At 38.5% G+C, this 24,812-nt stretch overlaps 1 protein-coding gene across 6 annotated transcripts in view; it reads right to left on the bottom strand.

Annotated features, from left to right (window-relative positions):
* Positions 1 to 24,812, bottom strand: part of ss (aryl hydrocarbon receptor spineless) — a 265,001-nt gene that overhangs the window by 23,694 nt on the left and 216,495 nt on the right. For 5 of the 6 annotated variants that reach the window (XM_087346402.1, XM_087346401.1, XM_087346400.1 and 2 more), the window contains one exon: positions 23,559 to 23,648. In XM_087346402.1, the coding sequence (XP_087202528.1) occupies positions 23,559 to 23,648 (90 nt within the window). Of the gene's footprint in view, positions 1 to 23,532; positions 23,649 to 24,812 lie in introns of all 6 variants that reach the window. The other variant, XM_087346405.1, reaches the window with a different exon arrangement.

Below are 24,812 nucleotides of genomic sequence, written 5' to 3'. Positions count from 1 at the left end.
TCTCCCCCCAAGCGCCTACATGGCGTATAGTGGAACAGCTTTTATTTCTTATAAATATACTGGAAATTCTATTAACATAACTTTAAAGCCATTTTTTTGATACTGTAAAGTACATTTTATTATTTCAGGAAGCATTATTTGCAATTATAAAACACGTACATGTTTAGTCTTCACATATTCCACTCAACAATATATCACTAAGATCATCATCAGGAAAAACATAATTAAATATCGATGCAGTTTGCAAGTCACATCTTGTTCTTGTAACGTTGTTGCTTGAATCCTGTTGTAATGTAATGGTTCCTGCTTTATGTATGTCTACAAACGAAATGCGATCAGCATGAATCGTGAGGCTAGGTACAATCACTCACTACTAGTAAAAAAAAAAATCGAATTTGTTGCAGCGTACCCCAGCCTCCCCTACCGTTGCTTTCCTCGAATTATGCTGCTTAATTTCAGGCAAATCTTAATTGAACTGAAATGTGATTACACGTGGTCATTTTGCTGCAATTATTTTGTTTGTTTTCATTTTTACTACAGGCTATTTTATTCACGTACAACTTTTAAAATCATTTCGCAGCTTTCACAGATTAGTATTAGACCGCGTATTATTATTATTTTATTGTATTTACTTTATTTTTTGTGCTATATCTGTAATTGGCCTTCTGGTTGTTGATGCAGCACACTAATAATAAAGAATGTAATTTAATTATTATTATTATTGTTCCATTTGTTCACCACTTTGTAGGGTATTTACTTCTATGTACCCAAGACAAATCTAGTGCAGAAGCTATTTCCGAAAGACATTTTGTTTTTAATACGTGCTACATGTATTGTATAGTTTTATTGTTAGAGATGACTACACATTTTACGACAGCGTCTTTCGAATGATGTATGAAGATCCTAAAATGGCAGTTTTCTGCAGTTCCCTGATGTTGTGTTCGCCCGGAATGTTGGCCAAATATTTCCTGAGTGACTTGGAGACAGTTCCAGTTGCTCCTATAATTATCAGGATTGCTTACACTTTCCACATTCGCTGTATTTCAATGATAAGGTCCTTGTATTTCAAGATCCTTCCCGGTTCCTTCTTAATCTCCTTCCTGTCAGTCGGTATTGCCATATCAATTAAGAGACAAGTCACATTTTTGTTTCGGATTATAATATCTGCTTTGTTATTTGGAATAGTTCTATCTGTTTTGACTTGTTGGTCCCACAAAATAGTTATTTGTTTATCCTGACTTGTCTCAGCTGCCTTTGGGATGTGTTCATACCAATGCTCGTTATTATTATTATTATTATTACTTCTTGAAGGAAGAACGTAGATTACAGGTGTTTGAAAACAAAGTGCTCAGGAAGATATTTGGATCTAGGAGGGATGAAATAAGTGAGGAATTTCGAATATTACTTAACGAGGACCTGCGTGAATTGTATGGGTCACCAAGGATAGTGAGGATATTGAACTCTAGGAGTCTCCTATGGGCTGGACATGTTGCACGAATGGGGGAGGAAAGGGGTGGATGCAGAATTTTGATGGGAAATCCTTATGGAAAATGACCACTGGGCAGACCAAGAATGTGATGGATGGATAATATCAAGATGGATCTTAGGGAGGTGGGCTGTGAGGATGGTAAATGGATGGAGTTGGTTCAGGATCGTGGCCGGTGGCGGGCTCTGGTGTTGTCGGTGTTGGACCTGCGGGTTCTGCTACCAGGCAGTTAGTTAGTATTGCTTCTTCTGTTACATGACACTTTCGGCAGCTGCAGTTCCACTCCTCTAGATCTGTCGTGTGCTCGGGATGGCTATTGTCCGCAAAGATGAAACAATGGTGCATTAACACACTGCGGTACTGTATTGCATTATACCCGAGATTCAGAAAGAAACTAATTAATAATAATACAAAGTCTGCAGTTAGATAAGACAAAAGTATTTAAGCGACTGCGTGACGCATATTGGGTACTAAATCCAAATGGATGAATCAGAAAACTTCCGGAATGCTCATTAGGGCGTCACGCAAGGCTGCATTCAGCTTGTTTTAGGGGCCGTTATAAAATATACACCGCAGCTCGCAGTACACGTAGCAGGAGGTTCGTGAAAATAGGGACATTTTCCCACGTTTATGCATGTTTATTAACGAGTTTCATAATTTTCACAGATATGAAAGTTTTGAGGTTCTCACAGCGGTAAAGACGCAGAATTTTGTCTGGGTCATGATGCTATTTAGACTTACAGTCGATTAGCAACGTTTCGGGGATAAATATCGCTTCCATCTTCACGTTTTACTCTGAAATTTAACTGAAACATTTAGGATGTAAGTATAAATAAATAGCCAGATGACAACAGCGTGATAGTCTATAAGGACAATTTTATATAACTGTAATGGTTACCAACATAAGCACGTTTTGTAGACTTTGTGTTGTATAATGTGAGACATATTACCGGTCCTCGGACATCTCACCGCTGTTTTACCTGTCCGCGAGACAAAACGGTTGAAAAATACTAGTCCAAACAAATGTCCCATTTGTTTTAACTGCTTCTTTATTTAATTCAGCAATTGATTTGATGTAAGTAGTAGATGGATATCTATAAACAGTTACCTTTGCTGTTTTCAATTGTCAGCTCGTTTCATCTCAATAAATCCAACATTTTTCACCGTGAAGATACAGGATGTCAGAAATATGTGTCGTAACTAATACGCTGTATTGTATTTTATTTGTCGCTTACATGACGAGATTCTCAGGAGCTCAGACTATATAACGTCAAATGACACAATGATTAATTAAAGATAAATAGGAAACGACATGGATGGAGGCAGTACTCGTCTACTTTAAGTTAATATCCTCGAATTATCCCGGAGAAACTGAGGAGAACGTTAAAAAGAACTTACCAGGATAACAGGTCTTAGGAGAAAGGTTTGAACCCAGGGTATTCCAAATACAAAACATGAGTACAGTGTTTCCTAGGTTAGAAGCAACACGTTTTAACATAAAGTTGGATCTGATATATTTAGAATTATCGTAAGTAGATAAACATTAAAAAAAATGCAATCGCTTTTGGTAGTAAACAAGGTATTTAATAGCATTTCTCACAGGAGGTGCTGAAAGTTGTTTAAATCAATTCACATATCCATCCGCTCGTTGTGTGAGATACCGCAAGAACAAATAACAAATACTAACGCTACAGTGTTTTATTTTAATGCTTACAGCAACTTCAGCTCTAAGTATGTACGTGAAAAGTTCACAAACAGATTTGTGTTTGCTTTTGACGATACAATCCACTCTACATATTACGGTACATATTTTTGATATACCGTGTAGTACACTTTCAAGTACTGAACAAACTGTATGTACTCCTATGTTCCATGTACGTCTAGACCACCTGTATGCTGCTGCCCGAGGTTTCAAAGGGTCTATTGTTTTTTTATGATATATTCTTCACAGTGTCCAGTCTTAATTATTGTAGAATTAAAATATTTAATATTCTGGAAATGTTTCATTATACTCCGATCCATCATCGGAATTTTCCATTACCTTCGCCTCGCGGCTTCTCTTCACAAAATTTCAGGCGCAGGTGTCATAACGCACAGACCAGATGGGCAATATTCCCAGGTGTTGCTTACAATCTTTGCAACACTTATCAGCTTCCTTTCAGCTGGCAGGAAGCAGATAGCTTATCAACACTCATCTGTGATTCATTATCTCTCTCATATTCTGCTTCTGTTCCTCCACTGGGCCGTGAAGAGACAGGGCCCAGCTGTCGCCGGAGTTGAAGTTTTATCCGGCGTGGGCAGTGTCAGAAAAACACCCAGGACCGAGCCGTGGATGACAGTAATTAAAACCGACCTTAGAGAAACATTTCAACATGCAAGGAGGACTAACCCTCTGAAGTTGTAGCACTAAGTAATACTGAAAAACTGAGTTCGTACCTCAAAGAAAACACAACGAATCTCACAAATATAAATTTGTTTGCACTGTTTACAGAAATAACAGCGTACGGGTGGTCAGAAAGGCTAATGTTAACATACGGTAAGCCTAAAACAAAACATTTCAACCGATCACAGCGGACGCAAGGCCATTGGATTCGTGGGTTCGAATTCCACTCGAGGCATGGTTATGTACGTTCGGTTCCCATTGGTCAACATTGAATTCCACTAATAACTTCGGCTCATGTGGGTTGCCCATTAAAGAAAAACGAAACGTATACATGTAGACGGGTAGGGAAATTGTTCTTCGCTCACGCTAGAACGTCAAGAACACCTAAAAACGGATATTAAATATAACAGTTTCAAGGACGTACACTGGATGAAATTACCATAACATTTGTCGGCTTTAAAGATGACTGTCTTCTGGGTTGTTGCGCTGTGTAGTCTGGCAGAACAAACAATAACCCAGAAGAGTAGCCATCTTCATATTCGCCACCGTGAGAACCTTAAATATCATTTATCGGCTTTAATCATGTTGAATCTCCGGGTTCTACTACAAGTAAATACGTCTAGTTTAGATTAATGGTAGTTAAAAGGAAGTGTAAAAGATAACAATACTCTACTTTCAACAATTTTAGAGGAAGAGGATAATAAAATATTATACAATTAATAAATTGTGAAGGTAACAGGAAACCAGATTCATAAATATACGTTGTAAGTTCCATTCTTTGGAGTTTGCACAAGTTCGTTAGTAAATAGTGGGAAATCTAAACTACCTAAAAGTCAATTAATCAAGCTGACGTAGTCACGTTGATATGTTACAACACTCTGACAGGTATACCAGCTGTCGGAGTGGGAAAGCGCTAATGAAGTCATAAACTTGGAGAATTTGTGTAGACTCACGCACTCAGTGGCCAGTCTTAACATTTTGGCAATATAACGATTAATCTCAGCCGAGGTGCTCATAAGCACGAAATAACTGGATGGAATTTAGTTCCATTTGAAATTCCAGGAGAGAATTAAATGTAATCCCTGAAATACCATGATCTTAAGAATAGAATTACCAATATTTTGGGCACCTAGTTGCCAGAGTAGAAGAGTGAATATGCCCATTCTTATGGTGACGTAATATTTTCTGTGGGTCTCTGTAACCGTATTGGTAAAAATATAATATATAACGATGTACTGTATATCTGGTTATTTTATTCGACAACTCAAAGAAGTTTTTATGCATGATACTGTAGTTAATTTCTTCATCTCAATAAAGTTTTGTAACGGGAAAACATATCTGGAATATGTGAGCCGTTAAAGACAGAATGCACATTGTGATCTGTACACATCATCACAGCGTAATCCTGCAGAGACTGAACTGTAAACAAAAATTAAGTCATCATGTATCTAAAGCCGGGTATGTGGTAGCGACTTGATGTCAAGATCACGAAACACCAACATTAATTTTTGTAAACCATGTATTTGGCTCTATTAAACACCTGGTAAACAAATATCTTCAGGATTCAAGATGGAGGAGTGTTTTCCTCCGAATCGTTTACAAAAACCGAGAAGACCATTAAGCATATTCACATTACTGTAAACACCTCACATTTTAATATTATCCTCTTCTGTCTCAGCCAATAATCAAACAGAATTTTGGTATCACCATGTCCGCGTGTCTTCTCCCGATAATAGTTTTAGTCAAATTACAGATTTTAACAGTACCTGATATTGATGTCATGCAATTAGAGACCATTTTTGAAATTTATACTTTCCTAACATCTACAGTGTAACATCTCGACCGTGCAGATTTCTGAGATGGGGTGCCATTAGCACCTCTAATAGTGTAACAAGGTCGGAGAGCGAATTCCGTGGGAGTGAACATTTTATATTTTGCTGATAATTTTTAACATGGAACCTGCAAGCCTACTAAAGTCGCCCTTACCAAATTTAAATTTGGTGTCGGCTTCTATATTGAAAATTATACAAGAATTGCATCACTGAGTCTTATAATATAGTTACGTATAATTTTTCATAGCATCGCCACGTAAGCAGAAGCAACCGAAAGACACAAAGCAAGTACAGTAAAACCTCTCTAACTTGGACACTTGCGGGTCCACGATAATGTGTCCAACTTACAGAGGTGTCCAGGATAGAGGGAAAGGGGAAAATCATCCTTTCAAATTGTGGTGTAATGACAATGTGGTAATTGTAGAGTATTACGGAGCCCTTCCCCAAAAGGAAATTACTGATAAGAAAAATCAAAAGAGTAAATTAAATTTTTACAAATTTTGTTTTCACTAAATTAAACTTGCATGGATAAGCTCAATGGGAAGGGCACCAATATTTTACGTTTACCGACAATGAAATCTATTTACTTACATAATCTAACTACTGTAATTTCTGTTAATACTGTTTAACTCATTTGCAAGCACAGTACAGTACAACCCCTCTATAACGCGGTTCCAGATATAACACGTGTACCTCATGTCCCCCATTATTATTATTATTATTATTCAGTGTTCTGTCTGAGGACAGGTCCATATGAACAGGATCCTTCCATCCTTTTCTCGGACTGGGAGCTGTTCATATACGTTCTTGGCAGATGATCCAGAAGTGGTTTGCCATTGCCTTCTTCTGTGTGTGAATGGAGTAATTGTTGGGATGCCACGGAGAAACCGGGGAAGCCCCCGGAGGAAAACTCCGTGTTGCCTAGACCATGGCCTTGCCCAACACAAGTTATAAATTCGGGCACCGCAGGGAATCGAACCCGAGACCCCAGGATTACAAGACCAGCGTTCTAACCGCTAGACCACCGTGGCTCTTCCATGTCCCCCATAGTGCAGCAAAAAAGAAAAAAAGTTCATCAATTATCCCTCACACAGAACTCAAAATTATATTAAAATGCAAGCCAAATTAATTATTTATTACTTTTTCCGTAAAAATCAATCGTAACATAGTCAAATAAGTATGTATACTCTTAAATGGCGATAGTCTATCAATACTGTACGTACCGTACAGTACGTCCAGTACTTGTACCGATTTTTCTGATGCACTCCCGTAATAACGCGGGTTTACCCCTGTCCCCCGCTACCCGCGTTACAGTGGTGTTATACTGTACTGACAAAGTTAAAACTGTACCAGCAATATGTACTGTAGTCCAGTGAAGGGTTCAACAAAAAAATAACTATACACTTTCACTGCATTACAGTGATGTGTTCAAAGTCTCACACCCTCAACCATAAGCCAATCCTCAGGTAGAAGGCATTCATCAGTCAGAAATTCAAAATAACAAAATACTAACTGTAAACGTTTCCCTGAAAAGCATCGAAGTTAAGTGCATGAACCTGTCCAACTTACAACAAAAGGGGTGACCAAGTTCCAGGATAAAGGGGTGTCCAAGATATAGGGTATTGTGGACATGTAAAATTATAGGATATTCCAATTAAAAGTGTCCAATATAGAGGAGTGTCCAGGAAATAGGGGTGTCCAACTAGAGGGGTTTTACTGTACAATATATTCTGCTGTATTGGACTTTATTTGTTAAATCTGTCAAACACTTTTACGGCGAACTGGCCCATCGAAAGATCTCAACCAATACACGGAAATAAACCCAGACATTTGTCCATATCAGAAGACAAATTCAAACCCAGGATTAAAGGTCTGTGTTAAGTTTTACGTTTTCAGCCATATTTCCTCCCATTTGGACACAGTTCAAACAAACACGAAAGCATAAAACTTTATAATACAGACAGCACAGAAGTGGAAGATACTTGGTGCTTGGTCGTAGGGACGATGATCGCAGCATAAGGTACAGACGTTAAAGTTCGAATGATGCATCTCTGGATACTTCGACAGCGATCTTGGTATTAAATTCGAATCTTGCAAATATATGTCTATGTAATTTATAATCAAAATTCGTATCACCAGCTGCAGCAAAGACCACCTGCCACTAGCAGGGGCGAGGCCCTCTGTATGCAGCACTGAATATGCATATACACGCTAATTGCTACTTTTTTTAAATGAAGGATAAATAACGCTGTCAACACACGGCTTGTCCATTATGCATTTTATGGTACTATAAACACCGAACGGAAACTGAACAAAATTTTCTCTCCGTGTCACGTAGTATGAAGAAATACATTTTCATAAACTTTCTCAAATGTCATTTAAACTGTTTTTTTTCAAAATATTATAAATATATTCACATACATGGAGAATCGGATAAATAGTTTGGTATATATTCGTAATTAGAAAGAACAACGCTGAAAATGTCATTGTATATAATCAGTACATTATTGTCAAGAGTCACATATTAACAATTTTACATGTTGCATTGTGGGTCCGGATTTTGGTTCTTTAAGCTCATGACATTTCACTGACGTATTCGGTATCATTTTAAGTTTGTAAGGTTCTTTTGTCCTCGCTGTGTGTATTAGGCTAATGTAAAAATAACAAAAAAGAAAAATTGGTGTAATGTGATAATTCCATTAACCATCGAGCACAGCAGTCTACGAAAACCTAGCACTAACTCAGATATTATCCGCCTCATACAATCCCAAATTTTTATTACCCTGTTTATAAGAACCCCCAAATCCACACATTCACATTTATTATTTTAAAATACATTTTGTTATCCCCCATTCTAAGTCTAGATCTCCAATATAATATTTTATATGTAGAATTTGAGTTTTTCACGGCGGCGATTCTGAAGATGGCTGTATTCTGGGTTGTTACGCCGTGTAACCCTAATTATGGAGGCAGCAAGGACCTCTAAAACGTCGGTATATTTCTACTGTTCTACACGACGCCATATCCCAGAAGACAGCCATCTTTGTAATATTTTCTCTTCAGAATAACTGACTAAAATTCTTTGTGAATTTCTCATCTTTTGAGACGTTCCCGTAAAGTAATCACACTTAATAGTGTACAGGTTACCAATCCACCCGCATAAACCCCAAATTAAGATCAGGGTATTCCTCGTCTTCTGATACTACTTTTTGACCTGTACTTCCGACATTCCCCTTGATGAGCCAAGCAAACAAAAATATAAAGAACAAGTATATTAGATAAAAAAACAACATCAAATAGGATCGATAAATTTTATTTATTTATCGTAAGCACAAACAATAAATATTTTCTAAAACCATTCAGTAGTTTTACAGATGTAAATTTCGGGTAAATGGACAAAAAAGACACATTACTCTCATTACGTGTTTATGTACTAAATCTGTATAAATTAATTATCAGGAGCGAACAGACCAAATTAGCTAATCCATGAATACGATGATAAGAAGTTAGCTATGAGCGACACATATCAATGATAGTCTAGCCAACACCAGACGCAGAGACCTATGGTGACTATGGTGTCTATGTTTACTTTACTTCCAGGACTATAATAAATCCAGGCCAATCAGCAGGCTCCAGTGGGATGTCTAAATCACAGCGCGGTGGGGTATAATGCATGCATTAAGCTATGCCAGCCGCGAGGTCACTTTGGGGTCACGATCGGCTTGTTACATGTGTAAATCAACGTAGGCAGACCTCCCCCGCCCCCAAAGCGAGAATTACTTGTTGACTCACCGACCGTACACTGCAGGATCTTAAAAATAATCTGCAGTAAGAGGCTGAAGTTCTAAGAGGCATAGTTTCAAAATGGAACCTTTGACGTATTTATTAAGTCTGTTAGACTGAAGAGGGTAACAAAGTTTTGTAAGATTTGAGGTTTTCACAGCGATGAGTACGATGAAGATGTCTGTTTTCTGGGTTGTTGAGCCATGTGGTCTGGTAGATGTCCACCAGACTACACGGCGCAACAACCCAGAAGACAGCAATCTTCTGACAAAATTTTCTTTGAAAAGTTTCTAGTATGCCAATATAATTGAAGGTTTATACTCTTTTTTTTGGAATCGTTGGAAGTTAAAAACTCAGCAGAAACTAATTTGTGAAAAGCTATTAGTTGGTAACAAAACTCTTAATTTATTTAGCGCTACTCTGACGAGAACACAAAGACTTGTAAATTACAAATTTTTAGACGATTTATAACAATTATTTTTCTGGCCACCGCTTGAATTCACTTCCTATAAACGATCACCAGTACGTCTTTTTATTCTACTTATACTTTACAGACTACGCGTAACTTCTGCCCAGGTTTCCTTACCTAATCTAGTCTTTCTCATTTTGTCCATCCGAGTTTAAAAATTCTCAACCCCACCTCCCAAACTCTTGTGTTCATGATGTAGGCATTTATTTGTAAAATCTTGAAGCTACTTACCTGTTGTGTAAGATTTGGCTATTAGATTGACAACATTGAAAATAATTTTTTACTTTTATGTGAGTTCAAATCAACCCAGATCAGTGAACAATAAAAGTAGTAATTCAGGAGTTGGATTCCACAATATTCATATTTCTCGGAGTTCCGTGCATAGATATTTTTAATGACGTATTTCATCACTAAGAAGGCAGAGTCATAAAATCCAGAATAACTTTCGAATAAACGGTTTATGATTTATACATTATTAATCGTGATTTATTCCCGTAAATCAGATGCATCATATTCTATACAGTTTTATGAAATGTCTTATATTACGAGACTAATAAATAATGTACAAATGCAATTGTTTCCTAGGGCTTTTTGTCAAAAATTATAACTAACGCAACAAATATTAAATTTACGTCTATAGTAATTTATAATCTATCGTTGCACGAGGCATCATGATTTCATTCAAATTTTGAGCGCGGATTCAAACCGTAGACTCCGTCTACGTGAGACGGAGAAATTAGAAAATTTCCTGCACATTCAAATTCTTCAGTGAGAGAAGAAGGGTCATGTGATCTGCTTACTAAGTACATACATCTCGTCCCAGCATCAGTACCGCATGGGGTCTCTCAGATGAAAACGTTGAACCCATTTCTTATTAACGACATTCATGTATAAAACGAGGCGCGGATTAGCAGGGAGTACAATACCTCCCTCTTTCAAGGCAATTAGTTTCTGGCAATAGAACAAAAGGCTCATCGTGTCCATAGTGTCTATTATATCGTTCTGTCCATCTGAAGACAACTCCTGACTAAAAAAATTGCACTGGATCCGGAAGAAAAGGATAATTCTTTTGTTTACATATTTACATTATGTTAAATAACACTGTTATTTGTAATAGTTTTTCACTGATATCGCATTATATTTTCTTCGTAATTTAATAATACCTTTAATTGAACTGATATTTACCCTCGTATTTTTCATCAGTCTTACGTATTATCAGAAATTTTCTATTATCCAAATGTTTTTTCCCGTCCGATTTAGGCCGGATAATCGGAAATGTACTATATTCCTGTCTCTGTCCCTACAAGCTTCAGAATGCATCTTCGATGTTCAAGTTAAAAAAGAAGATCTACAAAGAGGGCTACATTTTCTCGCCGAGCTGGGACTTACTACGTCGTACCCAGGTGACGCAAGGATCATTAAATCGTTGTATCATTTTAAAAAGAAGGTCGACCAACTGACTGGAGTAAATGTTTTTGAAAATTTAGATGAAAATGAGTTTGTAACGTCGAAATTTCATTTACCTATTTATCTTTCTCCTCCCCTTTCTCCTGTAATTTTCCCATCCCTCCTATATTTGTCTCCTATGATTCTCTCGCCATTTAAAGGTAAAAATACAAAAAAATGCTCAGAACTTCCAGCTACACCAGAAATACAATGACAAATATAAACCGTGATACATATTATATAAATTGTGTTTTTCCCAGCATCTGTGCTCATTTAAATAATTCATCTGTGAGCACAAGCAAACACAAACTGGGTATTTCATACGGAAGATTATTATCACTATTTTTTATTCAAGTTTGTGTTCTCTTTTTTAGCCTTACACTAAAATAATTTGAACGTTTAATACATTGTTAAAATGCAAATTACATTGAAATCAGGAAGAATTTTACATTAAGTGTTGGAAATGCCAACCACACACATTGATACATGCATTTACTCCTTTCTTCATATTTAATAACCTGCTGAAGAGCTCTTCTATCACGGAAACGATTCAACAGACGAGATATTCTCGATTTCTTCGGAACAGGAGAATCGGGGAACGTATTTCTTAACCCATTCTGGAAAGTTAAGCACCAACGAGATGCCAGGAAGAGTTCGACAATGAACAGTCATTGCACTTGTGGAAAAGACATCCTTTTAACTCGACTGTTGATAGGTAAATCTCAGACTGGCGCAAGCAGGTTATAACTTGACGTGGGCTGCGTTAGATCTCGTATAGTCACAGCGATATCGTGTTTATTAATCCGATCAAATTTCATTGAATTCCAACCATCATTAAATATTTTATTATGGGTCAAATGACTTTTCGATCACTGTAAACAAACATTTATTATATTTAGTAAGTCAACGTAAAATAGTCTACGAAATTTAATTTAGTAACGGATTGATTAAATATAAAAGTAATTATCTTAGTCATAAATATTTACATAAAGTCCTTAAAACATAAAACAACATTATTGAGACGGCGGTAAGAAAGTGTAGGCACAGACGTAATTAAAAGCGGCCCGAAGATATATGTGAACATCAAATTTATAGTGCGGCGAATTAACACGAACTGCGTGAAATTAAATTATACTTCTCAGGATGTAATGCTTCGTCTTTCCGGTATAAGGAAGCTGGTCTCAGTGACCGGTAGCGCCTTGCACCTTCATCTGCAAGCCAAATCAGTACGATGACACCCCAACAAGAACGAGCTGTGTAATTTGTTTTAGTCTGCACTATGAAACAACGGAAAGGGAATATCATTTAATTTTATCTTAAATTCAAATTTTAAAAAAAAATAATTTTATTTTTTCTGTGAAAAGTATAACGTATTAGAATCACGCTATTCGTTCATGAAATTAAGAAAAATGATTGTGTTAGAATGAAAAGGATATATGTCAAAGACAAATATTATACCAATTTAAGGTTCTCTGGATCATTGTACACTGTTTTCTTATTTTTCTAAAAATTTAGTGTTTCTAACATGCGCCCTTCTCATTCCAAAGTATTTAATAAAATCCCACGAAATAAGTCTACGAAATTATTAACTTCAAGTACAGAAATCACTAGCCAAATGCAGGGATTTCTCTCCTGAAAAGAACTGCGAGTGTTAGAACGAAAGCTAAATGTAACCTCTGTTAACGCGTATAAAACGTAAGTTGCCCGATGCTTCACGAAACACAAACAAAAAATATTAACATGTTCAAAATTATAAACGAAGCTCTCACAGTGATGAAAATATCTATGTTGGTCTTCAGGGTAATAATGCAGTGTGGACGTGTAGGCATTTTTAAACGTTTCAGAGGAATTTACTGCCTCCATATTCAGAGCTAAAACTCAATTAAGCTCTGAAGATGGATGCAACATATTCCTTCGAAATGATTGTATACGTCCATACGGTGTTACTATCCAGATCGACATCGTCATATTTAAACGCGATACATGTTCATGTAACGTAAATAAAGCAATGAAATTATATGTGATTTTTAATGTTATTTTGTGTTCACCGACTTTTACCTTTAAGGCATTACGATGCTCATGGCGTTGATGAATTCCAACGCGCTCATCTCTCCCTGTCTCTTCAAAATTTTAAAGATATAAGCACACGAAATAAAAACTGCGGATACAGAAAACCAAATAATACGGTTAACAAATGTAAATAGCAAATAAATTTTAATGTACGTTTTCATCCTTTTCAAATAAATTTGGACTCTCTACGAGGTGCGATCGGAAAGTTTCTAGACTGTATCAATAGAGGGCGAACCGGATGTAGTACGAGCTTCTGCCGCTAGGGGGTGAGGCCTACATTCATAGTGAATCAGTGTGCCAGCCGGCATCATCGAATTAGCATTTGTTTCTTAGTTACGGGCGTTTTGGTAGTGCATTACACCGACCCTCCTGCGATTTCGGAATGGCGGATTTTCATGAACAAATTAAATTTTGCCAAAGACTCGCCAAAACGGCTACGGAAACCTATGAAATGCTAAAGCAAGCATTTGGGGAGTCCGCAATGGGTCGTGCACAAACTTTTGTGTGGCATTCACGTTTTAAAAATGGCCGAACCTCTGTCGATGATGACGAGCGTTCTGGACGACCATCTTCGAGCACAACGCCCGAAAATGTTACGAAGATTCGGCAGGCCATTCACGAAGATCGACGTCGTACCATCAACGACTTATGCGACATTGTTGGGATAGGCTATGGGACCTGTGAGCTGATTCTAAAGGAAGAACTCCACATGCGACGCATCGCAGCCAAGTTTGTGCCAAGGCTCCTGTCTGAGGACCAGAAGCAGAATCGACTTCTCGTTTGTCAGGAGCTCAAAGATCTTGCCGGATCGCCGGATTTAGCTCCGTGTGACTTCTTCTTCTTCCCAAAGATGAAAATTCAGCTAAAGGGAAGGATATTTGAGACGATAGAAGAGATTCAGGCAGAATCGCAGATGGTGCTTGACAGGCTGACAAAGAATTATTTCCAGGGATGCTTCCAGGCTTGGCAGCAGCGCTGGGATCGTTGTGTTCACTCCCAGGGGAACTACGAGGGTCGCTCATTAAGTAATGCCCCACATTTTTTTCCTCAGAACATATTTATTCAAGATGGCTCAAATTTAGTGACAATATAAATCAATGTTTCCTTTACACATACTATTTTTCCACATAGTCCCCATCAACTTGTACGGTTTTACGCCAGTGTGGAACAAGTGCATGCATGCCTTGCCGGTACCAGCTCTTGTCCTGTGCACGTAGCCATGTCCTCACTGCTTGAATAACGCTCTCGTCATCTTCAAACCTTGTTCCGCGGATAGCATCTTTAAGTGGCCCAAAGAGATGGAGTCGGAGGGTGGATGGGGCAGCACCGTTCAACCAAATTTGGTGATTTCTTCCCGGGTTCTCGGACTTGTGTGAGGGCGTGCATTGTCATGCAGGAGCAAAATTTCTGCTGGATGCTTGTGAGGCCGAACTCGTCGGAAACGCTTCTTGAGGGTTTCCAGGGTCATAATGTACGCTTCTGAATTGATGGTCGCACCTCTTGCAATCACATCCACAAGAATGACCCCATCACTGTCCCAAAAGACAGTCATCATGACTTTTCCGGCGGAGGGAGTTGACTTGAATTTCTTCTTTCTCGGTGATAGAGGATGATGCCACTCCATTGACTGCCTTTTTGTCTCCGGCTCAAAGTGGTGTATCCAGGTTTCGTCACCTGTAATGATCCGGGACAGAAAGATCTCTCCCTCAGCATCAAAACGCTCCAACAATTCAGAAGAAATCGTTTTCCTTTGAATCCTGTGGTCTGCTGTGAGACTTCGTGGAACCCATCTTGCGCACACCTTCGAATATGCAAGAGCCCGGATAATTGCAATTACACTTCCATTGCTGACTGAAAGCTGTTGGGCCAATTGTCGAGTTGTGATGCGCCGATCCTCACGAATAATGGCATCCGCGCGGTTCAACATGTCTGGAGTGGTGGCTGTGGCAGGACGCCCAGAGCGCGGCAGATCACGGAGCTCGGTTTCTTCACTTCCTGAAGCTTTAACTCTCTTAGCCCAGCGACCAACGGTGCTCCTATCGACTGCACAGCTTCCATACACAGCACACAAACGTTTATGAATGTTCACCACAGTTTCTTTTTCAGCAAAAAAGAATTCAATTACAGCTCGTTGCTTGTAACGAGAGTCGTTCACAGACGCCATTTTAACAGTTCACTACAACTCCGCCATCGGTTGGAATCATTTGAAACTCCGTACACGAACGCGGGAAACATCAAATCTCAAGCATGTAAAAGTGCACTTTTCTATCTTCATTATTGGCTGAGAAAAAAAATGTGGGGCATTACTTAATGAGCGACCCTCGTACTTCGAGGGTGATGGACGAATTTAATACCTGAGATAAGTGTACGGGTTTTTATAGGCGCAGTCTTTAAACTTTCCGATCGCACCTCGTAAGTCGATTTGAAATAACCTGATTACAATACACGCTACGCAAATAAGCATTGTTGATAGAAAGGTCACGATAAAGTGGCTAGTAAATTGGTTTCTTATTCGAGAGTCCGCGGTTTAGATTATCAGCCCTGAGGACTGTTAATCTGACAAAAAATTTCTTATTCTTCTTCAGTCCCACCAAAGAAATACTAAGATAGAATATTAAGACAGGCTATGGTCGATTGCTTCCACATATTTCCATCCACAGTTTCGACTCCAAACCAGCGAGTCAAGCTGACATATGGTCTGCTACGAATATTTTCACAGTTTAGATAGACGTCAAAGCTCTGCTATAAACCCTACTTCTTCAGATTAACAAAGAATTATGAACATTTTCATCTACAACAGAAAGCCTTCATCACAATATTTCTTCTTTCCTTCGACAAATTTTCAAAAACAGTAGGCACTCAATCAATCGATCACTGCTCCAGCATTATCGATATCACGGGTCAGTGCCTTTTGCCAACGTAAGACGGCGCTTTCTTTAAACATAAAACATTAATGTAATCCAAAAGTCGCTTACAAGAAGATTGCTGTGTTCTGGGTTGTTGCGCTTTGTAGTCTGGTAGTGTTTACCAACGTTTTAGAGGTCATACTGCCTCCGTCATCAGGGCGATGATGACGGAAGCAGTATGACCTCTGAAATGTTGGTAAACATCGACCAGACTACACAGCGCAACAACCCAAAGACAGAAATCTTCATACTCTGATGACGGAGGCAGTATGACCTCTGAAACGTTGGTTAACATCGACCAATCTACATGGCGTAACAACCCAGAAGACAGAAATCTTCATATTCATCGCCCTGATGACGGAGGCAGTTTGACCTCTGAAACGTTGGTAAACATTTACCAGAATACACAGCGCAACAACCCCGAAGACAGAAATCTTCATCGCCCTGATGACGGAGGCAGTATGACCTCTGAAACGTTGGTTATCATCGACCAGACTACACAGCGCAACAACCCAGAAGACAGAAATCTTCATACTCATCGCCCTGATGACGGAGGCAGTATGACCTTTGAAATGTTGGTAGACATCGACCGGACTACACAGCGCAACAACCGAGAAGACAGAAATCTTCATACTCATCGCCCTGATGACGGAGGCAGTATGACCTCTGAAATGTTGGTAGACATCGACCAGACTACACAGCGCAACAACCCAGAAGACAAAAATCTTCATACTCTGATGACGGAGGCAGTATGACCTCTGAAACGTTGATAAACATCTACCAGACTACACAGCGCAACAACCCAGAAGACAGAAATCTTCATACTCATCGCCCTGATGACGGAGGCAGTATGACCTCTGAAATGTTGGTAGACATCGACCAGACTACACAGCGCAACAACCCAGAAGACAGAAATCTTCATACTCTGATGACGGAGGCAGTATGACCTCTGAAACGTTGGTAAACATCTACCAGACTACACAGCGCAATAACCCAGAAGACAGAAATCTTCATACTCTGATGACGGAGACAGTATGACCTCTGAAACGTTGATAAACATCTACCAGACTACACAGCGCAACAACCCAGAAGACAGAAATCTTCATACTCTGATGACGGAGGCAGTATGACCTCTGAAACGTTGGTAAACATCTACCAGACTACACAGCGCAACAACCCAGAAGAGAGAAATCTTCATACTCTGATGACGGAGGCAGTATGACCTCAGAATCGTTGGTAAACATCTACCAGACTACACAGCGCAACAACCCAGAAGACAGAAATCTTCATACTCTGATGACGGAGACAGTATGACCTCTGAAACGTTGATAAACATCTACCAGACTACACAGCGCAACAACCCAGAAGACAGAAATCTTCATACTCACCGCTGTGAAAACCTCAAATCTTACACAGTCTCTTACATATTTCTATAATTTTACATTAAGATGAGCTTAGGCAGATCTGTTGTGACGATTTAAGATGGAAGTGTCTGAGGTGCATGCATAAGGCGAGCCATGGTGATGGCGGTGTTGAACCTCCAGGTTCTGTTAGCACATCACCCGAGGCCTAAAATACTTGTTACACTCTTAAAACCAAGGAGGTTAAGTTGCGGCAGATAATGAGAAAACTCATCAAGGTTTTGTCCCAAATTACGAAGGGGCGTTGTGATGAAGGACCAGGTGGAGACCAGCGCTGTCATTAATTGTTTATCATCACATCGCGTCCTTCATGGCATAGGCCCTTTGGGATGATTCCAAAATTAAATTCAAGCTAATAAATGTATTTTTCCTTGAAGTGGAATGAAGTCCTCGCTTAACATCGGCAGTCAAATGACAACCTAGACATTTTGAAAACCATCCATTGGTAAGTGAAATTCAAATCTATGCCAGTGTCTTAGATGATAACACCAAAATAATCTTCGCTTAACCACATTACTTATCCAAAGGCTGTGTCGATTAGTCCAATGTCCCGCATCCTTTGTTCACTCGTGGCACACCCTAATTTGTCAACGACACAGCACATCACAAAATGTCGCCTCACGAAAATGAGGTACATGGCCATTCATAAGCAAATACATTTATAAATTCTTGCCTTATTACAATGGAGGCACATGGAAACAAAACATAAGACATTAAGATGGCTGTCTGCTGGGTTGTTCCGCCGTGTAGTCTGGTAGAATTTTCAGAGGTCCTTGCTGCCTCCATCATCAGGGCGATGAGAGATACATGATGATGTTTACGTTCCATCATTAGCTAATACTTGGTTAAAACTTGCTGGGAGGATATACGCAGTGGCTACACTTAACCTCGATTTGTTTAACGATGCGTGAACTAAAACTGGATAAATATACGATATCTGCCGGGCCACTCACGGTACCACATTGAACACTTATGAAATACAGGTCACAAAACTTGACGATATAACCTACTCAAAAGCATTTAGTTTTTATTTTGTAGTTCACGAGCAATGTTACAGTAAAATGGTATACAATCATGTGTATAATCAGAAATATTTTACAAAATGCAAGACGGAATCAAGTACTCATCTGTTCATTGCACTTGACAGAGTTCATAGCTGTCAGCAGTATATATATTCTACATAAATTAACAGAGATACAGAATATATGAACCACGTATAATCCAGATTAAGGGATAATTTTACAATTTTCCTATAGCATTTTAGGTCTTCGCGGTGGTGAATCCGAGGATGGCTGCCTTCTGGGATGTAGCGTCGTGTAGTCTGGTAGCAGTTTATCAACTTACAAGTTACTTATCGCCCTAATGATGGAAGAAGCAGGACCTCTGAAACGTCGGTAAACTTCTACCAGACTACACAGCGTTACTGTTCCTAGGAGACTAACATCTAGGCCTACTGATCTATGACTGACATGTAGCCAGCTTGGGAGAGGTGTGAAATGCGTGTGGAATAATGATGGGAAACACTTGCAAAATGGTAGCTTGGAAGACCATGATTAAGTAGAAGCATGACATCAGATTGCTGATAAGGATAGAAGTTGAATGAAATTGGGTCAGTGTTATGTCCTACAACAGGCTTTGTAGACAAAGGTATTAGCCCTTCGGGTTCAGCTGCCAGAAAAGCAGGATTCTTTACTTAGCTGAATTTCTCGAAGAATTATGAGAATTTCTATATTATTTTGCTATAAAGTAATCATATTGAACATAATTTAGGCACACACCGCTTGTAAGATCTAAGAATGTATTTAAAGTTAATGTTAGAATAGACCCTAAATCAATGTTGCGACCCATCCACACTCGGTCCGTCCATGTGTTTTGTTGTGTCTCATTGTTTTGTTGTTTCTTATTGTTTTTGTTGTCTTATGTTTTTTGTGTCTTATTGTTTTGTTCTGTCTCATTGTTCTGTTGTATCTTATTGTTTTTGTTGTCTTATGTTTTTTGTGTCTTATTGTTTTGTTCTGTCTCATTGTTCTGTTGTTTCTTATTGTTTTTGTTGTCTTATGTTTTGTGTCTTATTGTAGGACCACTGCCACCGGGTAAAAACCCATTTGCAGTCAAATAAATAATAATAATAATAATAAATAATAATAAACACTTTCTGCAATACTGTGTCAGAAAATACGTCATATTAATGACTGTATTTGACCAGTAAATATGAACATCTGTTCAGCTCAGTAAATTCGAAAAATAAGTAACTTCGATACGTTTTAGTAATAAACATTTGCGGGAATGAATTCGAATCGCAATAGCAGAAATTTAATTTCATATTGAAAGAGTTCTGAAGCAAACAACTAATTTTGTTAAAGAATGTGAACTTTTTTGCAGTAGTAGGTCTAATTTAGTAGAATTTGTAATAAATTATCGTCCTATATAAAGATGTGGCCTGCGAGTAGATAAAGAATGACCGTGGTCCTCAATCTGAAAGATCTGACAGCCCCTGTGTGAATTGGACACGTGTAACTCAGTATAGTGACCAGTGGCGGGCTCTTTGAACCTTTAGGTTCATTAATGGACAATTAGTGGAATAAGTTAGGGACTAATACTGAATTATGCTACAAGACGAGAGGTTTCTTAATGTGAACATCTCGCCTTGGATTGTCAAGTCTGTTACAGTAACATAAATGCATTGGACACGCCACGTAGCATAGGAATAAATCCAGTAATACTTCCATTGGTCCGGAATCCTGATCAGAAAATGTATCTCGGGAGATGAAAATATCAACATTTGTCTTAGAGAATCAGGCTTTGAGGCAGGGAAACTAAGTCCACGAGGCAAAAGCCGGATGATGATAATAACATGCTCTGGGCCGACGGGTTTACATTTGACACAGTTGTTGCGCACTTCCTGTTACGTAGAGAGCAAACCAGCAGGAAATGATCCACGTACGTCTAATTTACATGTTGACAGAGTAGCTGGAGCAAGCTATTTCACCAAATTATTATCACCGTATCTCCACCCACCCAACACACTCACTATAATCACGAAGGTTAATGATCATTGTCAAACATGACACAGAATTACTAACAAGCTCAAAAAACCGTCATCAGCTTTAAGTCACGCACTAGGATGGACGCAAAAACTTGCGGGACACTCATCTTCGCTCGTACAACATTTTTTCGTTTGTTAGTTAGTTAGTGTGTGTGTATACATGCAAACCTGTAGGCGACATATTCTTACTTCCACCAGAAACTAAATAATATTTAATCAGATTAAAAAGGTGCACTCCTTGGAACGCGCAGATATTCACGCCACAACACGTAAGCCGTTACTGCACTAAAGTGATCCGAGTCAATAATGCATTTTAAATCATTCTTACACTAATGCAACCCCAGGTCAGTTTTGGGACTTTGATCATTCTTAAACTGTGATTCCAGGTCATTTATTCGCACCGCTGTATTCCAACAATGCTAAATATTTGGTTCAATTGTTGAACAATCTGTTTTGAACAAAGGTTATGACCACATTAACATAAGAACGGCAAAATACGCTAACCTCGGATCACATTCATGATGTGGCATGATGTGAATAACATCTTTGGTATATCTGCCTCACCAAAGAATGGATATACACCTTTCCAAACTTGTTAAAAAAGAGACAGGGAGATAAAATATTTTAAGTAATACGATAACAGGAATTTTCTAGTCTTAGCCTGCTCCTAATTTCATTATAAATGTTACTATTCCGGTATTTACATGGAGGAACTGAGCAAAATCACGAACAACTTCAGTAAGGGGATAGTTGGTGTCCGGAGTGAGGTTTCAACTTGGAACCCCCAGTAAGAAGGAAGAGTGCTAACAACTCAGTCACAGTGTTCGATCTCTTTTTATATTGTTGAAGACCAGTGGTATTCAACCTGGGGTACGCGAAGACATCTTAGGGTTACGTGAAATTTAAATATATATATTATATTATGATAAACACTGAATAATCAGTAATGTAATTTATTTAATTTATTTTAGATGTAGATTATATACTATGTATAACTTGAATTATATACCAGCAACTTTGGGGGTACAAAGTTGAAGAGAAATTATATCAGGGGGTACTCGAACTAAAAAGGTTGAATACCACTGTTGAAGACTGTAACTCCCGTGCCTGACCATTAAGAATGTCAGACGACAATGAGAATTCAAGCCGACATCTCTTTGTCTGTTCCATCAGGAGTTCCCGATTGTAACATGTGCCTTACCGAGTTAAGGTGGGCCCTTTATGTCTCCGGATCACGTAAGAAAGTCGCATGAGACTCTAAGCTATTGACAACTACTAGAGCCCATTCAATTTTAATGACCTGTAGAGAAACGGAAAAACTCATTTCAAATGCGTTTACGTCTAAATATACAGACGTTCTTACACAACATTTGTAACATTAGAAAAGAGTTTGTGCTAGGCCGGGCATTTAGCTACTTCTTAAAAACACACGTTTTGAAGTTCTGCATACAGTAACGAGCTAACAGGACACGTGTATGACTCAAGTATACCTTTATTTCAAACCTGAATTTCAAAATTTATCTTAAAATAGTCCAGGAATACTTTCTCTCAAATCCCTTCCAATTCATAATGCACAACCGTCGTAGGAAATATCATTAAATGTCCCTTAAAAGAAGAAAATAACACAGAATTGTAAAATTACGAAAGAAATAAACAGTCAGAAATTACCCTCCCTCTACACAGACGCTTGTAAATTCACCATACCACCAGTTATCATCGCTAACGGTGATATGGGTAAAGCTGTCAGCTGGCATACTGAATTATCAACTCATTAACTAACCAAACTTATCGTTAGGAAATTAAGTAGAAAACTAATCCATCAAAAAAAATAACCAAATGAATAACGAAATTCGTTACTAACTAATCAAGTTACTAACAAACATACTGGCTTAACATATCTCTGAAATTAAATACCGAAGTTTAAATTAATACTCTCTAGCAACATGTTTCTAAATTTGTCTCTATTTTTAGCTAATTTCACCCACATCTAATTATTACACTCTGTGCACCAGATTTGTCTTAATGTTATCTTCCCACCGCTTTTTAAATCAAAATGGCAGCTGTTCAAGGAGGTGTCTGCTACACTAAAGTTAGGTGCAGCAGTCCCTAACATTAGTAGGACAGAAGCACTGTTCTGTTTCAGTGTTTTATATTCATTGACTGTTGGCATTCCTCCCTTTGACGAGTCGTGAATATTTGTGTACGGTTCACATCACAAGTGTCCGGATGCTTTCACTGCTCAGACTTGCCGAAGAGCACCTTTGTGGTTCACCATGCTTGTTTGTCCGTCCGTCTGTTTTCATGTAACAACTTCAAAGGCTCGACGGACATTCATCGAATTTTATACCGATGAATTGCATTAAAATTTCAATAAACATAACAATTTTTGTTAAAATCGGACAAAAATGACGGGCACATTGCATGAAGACCTACAGGCGTTTTTACGCGTAGAAGTAACTGGATAGGAAATCGACAGCCGTGGAATTCCCACGTGGGAAATTATCGTTTTGGGTTTTGCTTGTTTCGCTGTGAAACGAACCTTAAACTACAAATTCTTTTTACCTGCTGGCACAATGGTTACATATGTTGGATGATTATATTGCCTAATATTTGTCGAAACTCACATTTCATGATCATACAACATAAATCTACTTAAACAAAGTGAAACAAAATGTCGTTTATAAACTTACTCGTATGTTGTGCTTCAATGGCTCACCTGATGGAAGCCGAGGTAGCTCTCGATGCTATGGGTGGCGAAGAACACTTCGCCTTCGCATGTGAGTATAAGCAGGAACCCATTCAGCGCCTGAAACATGACAGATGCTTGAACACTTCGCCGAAGTATGAGAGGGAAAGCACAAACACGTTCAGCGCCCGAAACACGACAGATGCTTGAACACTTCGCCGAAGTATGAGAGGGAAAGCACAAACACGTTCAGCGCCCGAAACACGACGAGCGCTTGAACACTTCACAGAGTTCAGGGCTAACAAATTACCACACTGTGGGGCCTGTGTCTTCCTACAAATATTTCTATCATGTTTTTGTATGCTACATAAAACAGAACAATTGTAGCTGTATAAATGGTCATTTTCTTTCATTTATCTCTTTCCTTTATATACGATAATATTAATAGATTTAGATAATAATTATTTAATGTTCGGAGTTTACACCAAAAGTCTTTATAAGTGTTTAATTTTCGTTCATATGGATCCAGTATGTCCCCTAATTTACAAGAAGCTCATACTCAGATTTATTGATCTTTCCGACACACAAATCTTCGTACTTGACACTACAACATCTAAAATTATTTGCATTTTTATGTGTCTTATGAGTTACGATACCTTAAATCTTGCACGAGGTTTTCCAATTTCAGGACAGACACGAGTCAAATAGGGATGTGGGTCGGTCAGCGGTAAATAACACAATAGACCCTGAATAGCGCAACTTTCAAGCAAGGTCCCTAAAAAGTCTGTTTCCTTTTTGGTTTTATAGGTCTAAAATACAGGGCTATTCAAAAAGATTGTCAGGATTTTAAAAAAATCACTACACCTAGTACAAATCTTGTTTTATTGTGTAGCAAAACTCTCAAAGTTTTTTACATGCATTATAAATGCTCAATAACGTTTTAGACAAATGTAAATCTAAGTCTGAGCAGTATTTAAGTTTAATATGAAACGTGCTTCTTATCAGCAACAATGTCGCCACGTAAGACGCTTTGGGAGCGAACAGACCGGTCGAACCATAACGAGTTTCCAAGTGAATCGGCCATTGTCTATCGAATTCTGAGTAAAGAAAACGCATTATGCTATTATGGTTATCGGAAACACCTTTCCTATGTTCGCTTATCTCTTCCGCAAGCCTCATAATGCTTCCTTCCCGGTACAGAGATACGTATAGGACCTAGTGATTGATGGGTTTATTGTCATTAAGGGAAACTGTCGCACCAAACGATTGTGTGGAGTCAGACTA

The sequence above is a fragment of the Zootermopsis nevadensis genome, unplaced genomic scaffold (genome assembly GCF_977971745.1).
Source record: "Zootermopsis nevadensis isolate Lab colony 2312 unplaced genomic scaffold, Znev_1.0 Znev_ptg000010l, whole genome shotgun sequence".
Classification (NCBI taxonomy): Eukaryota; Metazoa; Arthropoda; class Insecta; order Blattodea; family Termopsidae; genus Zootermopsis; species Zootermopsis nevadensis.
The sequence above is the reverse complement of the archived record's forward strand: the minus strand, read 5'-3'. Positions and strand labels throughout refer to the sequence as shown.